Genomic DNA, 6846 nt, shown 5'->3' with positions numbered 1-6846 from the left:
CGCCGGCCCCCCTCGGCCTCCCGCGCCGTCGTCCCCGCCGTCCCCGCCGTGGCGCACGTGGAAAGCGGGGGCTTCCTCCTCCCTCTGCTGCTCCGGCCGCACGCGCGGTCCAAGCCGGCGTCCTCGGCGTCGCTCGGGAGCTTGGTCTTCCGGGCAGCCAGGGCTGCACGCCGGCGGGGAGTCCTCAGGGCACCCGTCTTGCCTTTGGAGGGCTTCTTCACCACCTTCGAGTTGCTGTCTGAGTCACTGGAACAGACCCTTTTCCTGGAAACTTTCCTGCTTTGTCCGTGGTCTTGTGATGTAGAATCTAAAAATTAAAAATTCAGAGTAGTCCTTTAATCTGTAAGAGTATGTGTAAAGGAATGAAATGCCCAACATTTTAAACGGGAAGTCCGGGATTCTTACTGACTTGGAAGGAGGATGGCAGCGAATGTTCGGGCTCTTAGAGCACTACCTTTCTTTGGGCAGCCTCAACACAGCACATTCCCAGCCTTGCTGTTCGCATACACAATACACTTGACACACACAGTTACATGAATACAGACTAACCTCTCTTTACCAATGCACTAAGGTATGCAAACTAATCACTGATTCTCAGCCTCCCTGAAACTTTTTTTCACCTCACAAGCTCCAATCACACCAACACCTGTAATCTTAGCTCTAACTGCCTCATGCTCTTCAGTATTTTTCATCAGTCCCCATCTACCAAGAGTACCACCTTAAATCAGCAAGTGATTTTCACCCCTCTGTAACCCACGGTTATTATGAGTAAAGTGAACAATACTACTACGACCTAGCTCATAAAAGATCTGAAGACTGAACTAGTTAATATAGGTAAAGCATGGAGAACAATTTCCTGATCCACAGAACAGCTCAGTGGCCACTCTGCTGGCTAGCTGCTGCTGTTATTGACTTACACATCCCTTTCAAGCAAATAGTCCTACCCTCTTCTGAAACTGGCTAACACCACAGCTTGTAAATGTGCTTGTCTCTGCTTTTCTGAAACCCACAGCCAATACAAGAAGTGAAATCTTACTAGAAATAGCTGTTACAGCCTGTTATGTGAATAAAACTAAACATACATGACAACCAGTTATGCACGCACACAGAACACCAGGGACTCACAGAAAAGACTGAGAATGCGTGGGGTGGACAGAAAACCAATGGCGAAGAGAAGTTTCATGGGGAAAAACAATGTATGCTATAAGGAGAGAGAACAGAGAAAACATGCCAGTGAGCCAAGGTTACATGTTTTGAATTACCTTTCAAAAAATTGTTTGGTTTTTCTTTTGTGTTGTCATCATCTGAATCCAAATCAGTCTCAGATACATGATCTGAGGAACGCTGGGACCCGGCAGTCGGTTCACACTTCGAAGCCCCTCTAATCAGGTTTGTTTCCATTCTGTGACAGCTGCCATCTTCTCGATCTTGCTCTTCAGATTCGGACTCCTCCGACTCACTGAAGATCTTTGCTTTTTTAAGGAAAGTAAGACTCTTGCGAGCTGTGTTGTATTTCCTACCGGCATACTTCCTTGGTTCCGAATCTGCTTCCTCCTCTTCCTCGGAGCTGCTGTCTGCCTTAAGTTTCTGCCCAGATGTAGATGGACCAGCAGTTCTGTTATGTACATTATCTGAATCATGACTTTTAGAGTCTTCATCAGAAGACTCTATTTTAAGAAATTTTGTTTTAGAAGTTGCTGGAGCCTGCGACTTATAACCATTGGCGTGCCAATTTTTGCGGGCTACTCGCAAATCACTTTCTGACTCTGAATCCGCATTTTCAGACTCATTCACGGTATTCTGGGCAGCATGAGAACTGGACAGTGGTGATGGCTGATTTCGATCTTTTAGCTCCTCTTCTTCAATTTCGGACTTTAAGCTCTGATCATCTTCAGAATTATGTAATAACTTTTTTCTAGCCACAGCAGAAGCATTACGGTGAGGCAGCTTACGGCCAGAGCAGACACTCTCAGAGCTCGAGTTCTCTTCCACATCACTCATGAGCTTTATCTTGTTGGCAGCCACGGCAGCACACTTTCGTAGCACTTTCCGGTTATTTCCAGCCCTGGCTTTTAGACTTTCACTGGTCTCCACTGAATTGTTATCAGAGTCACTTAAATAGACTCTCTTTCGTGTGGCTTTTCTGCCACATCCATTCTCTAAAGAAACTGGACCTAGAAATAAAGTAGCACTGAGATTAGAAAAGTCTTCCTTATTTCAACATTTTTTAATGAATGTATTATTTTAGAACTGATGTTCCCTACCTTTTAATGCCAAAACAAATTTCCCTTCTAAATCCCAAAAGCCCTAAGGATGGGGGCACCTGGGTGTCTCAGGTTAAGTGTCTGATTCTTGATTTCAGCTCAGGTCATGAACTCAGGGTTGTGAGATCGAGCCCTGCCTGGTGCTCAGTGTGGAACCTGCTTAAGATTCTCTCTCTCCCTCTCCCCACCCCTGCTCCTGCATTCTCTCTCTCGGGGTGGGGTGGGGTGGGGGCGGGAAGGAGCCCTAAGGATGAAACAGAAGAGAGGGCCCAGAAGAAATCCATGGCTACATGGTCAATTAATTTATAACAGAAGAGGCAAGAATATATAATGGAGAAAGGACAGTCTCTTCAACAAACAGCACTGGGAAAACTGGACGGCCAACAGGCAAAAGGATAAAACAAGATTACTATCTTACACATACACAAAAATTAACACAAAATGGATTAGAGACTTGAATGTAAGACCTGAAACCATAAACCTCCTGGAAGAAAACACAGGGGGTAAGCTCCTTAACACTGATCTTGCTGATGATTTTTGGATCTGACACCAAAAGCAAAGGCAATAAAACCAAAAACAAACAAGTGGGACTACATCGAACTAGAAGCTTCTGCACAGCAAAAGAAATCACCAACAAAATAAAAAGGCCACCTACTGAAATGTGCAAATCATGTATGTGATAAGGTGTTAACTGTTCAAAATATTTAAAGAACTCATACAGCTCATCAGCAAAAAAACAATCTGATTAAAAAATGCAGAGAATCTAAGTAGACATTTTTCAAAATATGGCATACAAATAATGGCCAACAAGAAAGTGAAAAGATGTTCAACATCACCAATAAGGGAAACGCAAATCAAAACCAGTGAGATGTCATCTCACAGCTGACACAATGACTATCATCAAAAAGACAAGAAACAGGGTTAGCGAGGATGTAGAGAAAATGGAACCCTCATGCACTGCTGGTGGGAATGCAAATTGTTACAGCCACTGTGGAAAACAGTATGGAGGTTCCTCAGAAAGTTAAAACTAGTACTACCCTATGATCCAGCAATTCACTGCTAGGTATTTATCCAGAGAAAACTAAGCACTAATTTAAACAGATATCTGCACCCCAATTTCACTGCAGCATTATTTACAAAAGCCAAGACACGTAAACAACCAAGGCATTCGTTGATGGATGAATGGAAAAGATGATGTGGTATAGCTATACAATGGAATATTATCCAGTCGTAAAGAAGAATGGAATCTTGCCATTTGTGACAACATGGATGGACCCTGAAGGTGTTATGGTAAGCAAAAAAAGTCAACAGAGAAAGACAAATACTGTATCATTTCACTTATACGTGGAACCTAACAAACAAAATAACCAAAACACTCCAAAAAACCAAGCTCACTGATCAGAGAACAGATTGGTGGGGGGAGGGGAGATGAAGGAGACCAAAAGGTACAAACTTCCAGTTATAAGTCATAGGGATGTAATGTACAGCATGATGACTATACTTAATACTCTTGCATATTTGAAAGCAGCTAAGAGTAAATCCTGAAAGTCCTCATCACAAGAAAGAAACACTTTATGTACAGTAACTGACAGTAACGGCACTTATTGTGATCATTTTGCAGTGTATACAAGTATCAAATCATTATGTTGTACACCTGAAATATAATGTTATATGTCAATTATATCTCAATTTTTAAAAAATCTAAAAAGGAGGGACGCCTGGGTGCCTCAGTCAGTTTATGCATATGCCTTCGGCTCAGATCATGATCCCAGGGTCCTGGGATCAAGTCCCGCATCTGGCTCCTTGGTCTGCGAGGAGCCTGCTCCTCCCTCTGCTTGTGCTCTTTCTCGATAATAAATTAAAAAAAAAAAAAAATTAAAAAAAAAATCTAAAAAGGACATTTAACCGTATGTAGCAGACACATTAAAAAAATAAGCCATTCCACACTTAGCTTATGGATTCCCTGGGTATACATTCGTGCAAAATACCAACCATGAGTCTCTTACCAGTTTTCCTTTGAGCAGCTCTGGTTCTGGTCACCCTGAGATTACTGCTTCTGGCCAGCCCACTACGTAAGGAAGATTCACGAGGTCTTGAACTCTCTTTGCTTTCCTCTGAACTGTTAGAAGTTGATGATGAAGAGGTACCTAAGGAATCTTCCATCTCACTTTCTAAGAAAAATAAAGCATCAACAGTTCATCACACATATTCTATCTTTACACATATAAGCAGTTGTTTCCTAACAACAGACTAAAAGCAGATTCTCAAAATACTTAAGAGATTGTATTTTTAAAAACCGTTTCAAAGAACAACTCAAAAAATTTTGGCATTAGAAAGTACATAATCAGCATTCCAAATCAAGTCTGTTCTCTTATTTCTGAAAGGAACATATTAATCCTGGGCTGGATTCAGAAAAAACAGTTTCTATATTTCATAAAGTTCCATTTAAAAATGTAATTAAGCCCCCATCCATTTCTGTCCCCATCCATGAGACCAGTATTTCCTGTAGGAAAGACAACCACTGTTAAGCCCCACGTCAGTGGACACACTTTCAGGCCTTTTGCTAGTAAGCCCTGTAACAGCACAGTGGTACCGCACAAGCTTTCAGCTCAAGAGGTCATTTTCACATGTTCCACCAGAAAGGGGGAGGGGAGGGACAGAAAAAACAAGATAAATAATCTAAACAGTACAGGTCACTTCTCCCTACTACTTCACTGAATGAGTGCATGCTCCAGTGTGAACACGGCACAGAGAAGCTTCCCGTTCTTCCGTCCACTCCACCCTTACATACCTACCACAGAATGAAAGTTTCATCAAAGTGAGGGGGAGCATGTTGCTAAAAGGTAAACTTTTGCTCCACAAATACAACCCCAACTCCACGTTAAAGAAAGTGGCTGCATTAGAAGGACACCAATCACCAAGCTGTGTTTCTTCCTCTGAAACTGCTCTGCCGCTTGCCATTTTGACTGCTCATATTCTATTCCATTCCACTCCCCAGCATGTTGACTCAGTTTCCAGATTCTTCCCCTTCCCTGCATTTTACTGCCAAAGTGATTGATCATCCCGAAACAGAATTAATCATGTGATTTCCTCACTCATCAAGGGACCCAATTAAGTAATCCAAACTCTTCTGCAAGGCTTGCCACTCTAATATGTGGCTGCAATCTACCTCTTTGGTCCTATTATTTTAAATTATAGTCACCAAAATCACTCAGAGCAACAGGGAAGTACACACCCACCACAGCCTCATTCCCACAATGCTAACAAAGGGTTAGGATCAGCTGTGGTTATACCACCAAACAGCCAAGAACATCAACAGCTTAGAATTTACTATGCCATCCAGTTTTAACTCACATGATGACTACGCCTTTTTTTTTTTAAAGAAAAACAAAAGCATCAAATTTTGCATACAAAGTGTGATATTTATATCCCATTATTTAGATCGTAGAAGATTCAAGTTTGCATAGAATGTGGCAGCACCATTTGCAAAGACCAGCACTTACCAAACATATAGTTATAAGTGCTGCACATTTGTTACTTTTGACTCTACCACAGAATTGTAAATTCCTCAACTGTTAGGCCAGTCTTATTTATTCTCTCCTCTGAACCCACAGTGCGGGCAATGCTACATACAGGAATGCTGGCAGTTAAATAACAATGCTCCTGTCTCACCAGATAACGTAGAGCCGTTGTGTAGAGTGACAGGCCTACTTCTCATTCTTTCTGACGATCCTGCTGAATCCGAGGAGTCACCAGACGTCACCCCTGAAGAGACACTAGCACTTGTCTTGTGGCTCGCAGAGTAAGCGGCCCTACTGGAGGTAGACTGGGTAGGAGAACCTACCAATTCAGGAATTACTTTTGTCTGAGATTTTAACCGCTTCTGCTTGACATTTCTGGTTAAAGACAGGAACAAAGGAAACAAAATTTAATTAAACAGAGAATGCCTGAGTAAAAGTATACTATTACTTAACCTGAGAATAATTTTATGATCAAAACATTAAAATACTCATTAACATCTTATTCTGACATGGATTACTACTAATAATTTATTCTAAACTGGCGTAAGTAGCAGAGTTACAGAGAATCTGACTGAATACCGTAAATTCTTAGGATTAAATGCTAAGAGGAGCCAAGGTTTTTGTGACACGGGCTTTCATTCATATTATAAAACTGAGTCTCAGACACAATTTTCTCTCTGGTCTATTCATACGTTCCTGAAGACTATAAAATTAAGAGGAGAAAGCAACAAAACCTCAATAGTAAGAACAGAGGCAGAAAAAAAAAAAAAAGAGATCAGTACAAGGTAGTTTTTTCTAGGACCAATCTGTTTACTTCTAAGTACCAACCAGTTCACCATGTTGGGTCCCTGAGCCATGGATTATGAAGAAAAAGTAGAAGTTTAGGACAAGACAGGCTTTGATTTCAAATTAACAGATCTGGGCAATATTCATGTTGAATAATCCTATTTTCATTTAAAATGACAAGATAAAGGAGGTTTTAAGAGTATCTAATCTAAGTTCAAAGACAACCATAAGGTTCTTTAAAGCAGACGTTTTATCACCAAGAAATTTCAAGCTTT

The 6846-nt window shown here is 41.4% G+C and overlaps 1 protein-coding gene across 1 annotated transcript in view; it reads right to left on the bottom strand.

Moving 5' to 3' along the window:
• BRWD1 (bromodomain and WD repeat domain containing 1) overlaps positions 1-6846 on the bottom strand; it is a 112164-nt gene that overhangs the window by 7131 nt on the left and 98187 nt on the right. The window contains exons 35-38 of the mRNA XM_034654200.1: positions 5937-6160; positions 4271-4435; positions 1263-2174; positions 9-307 (exon numbers count right to left, since the gene is read on the bottom strand). Of these exons, the coding sequence (XP_034510091.1) occupies positions 9-307; positions 1263-2174; positions 4271-4435; positions 5937-6160 (1600 nt within the window). The remainder of the gene's footprint in view (positions 1-8; positions 308-1262; positions 2175-4270; positions 4436-5936; positions 6161-6846) is intronic.

This window comes from Ailuropoda melanoleuca, chromosome 1 (genome assembly GCF_002007445.2).
Source record: "Ailuropoda melanoleuca isolate Jingjing chromosome 1, ASM200744v2, whole genome shotgun sequence".
In the NCBI taxonomy this organism is placed as follows: Eukaryota; Metazoa; Chordata; class Mammalia; order Carnivora; family Ursidae; genus Ailuropoda; species Ailuropoda melanoleuca.
This window is presented reverse-complemented; position numbering and strand designations above follow the sequence as displayed.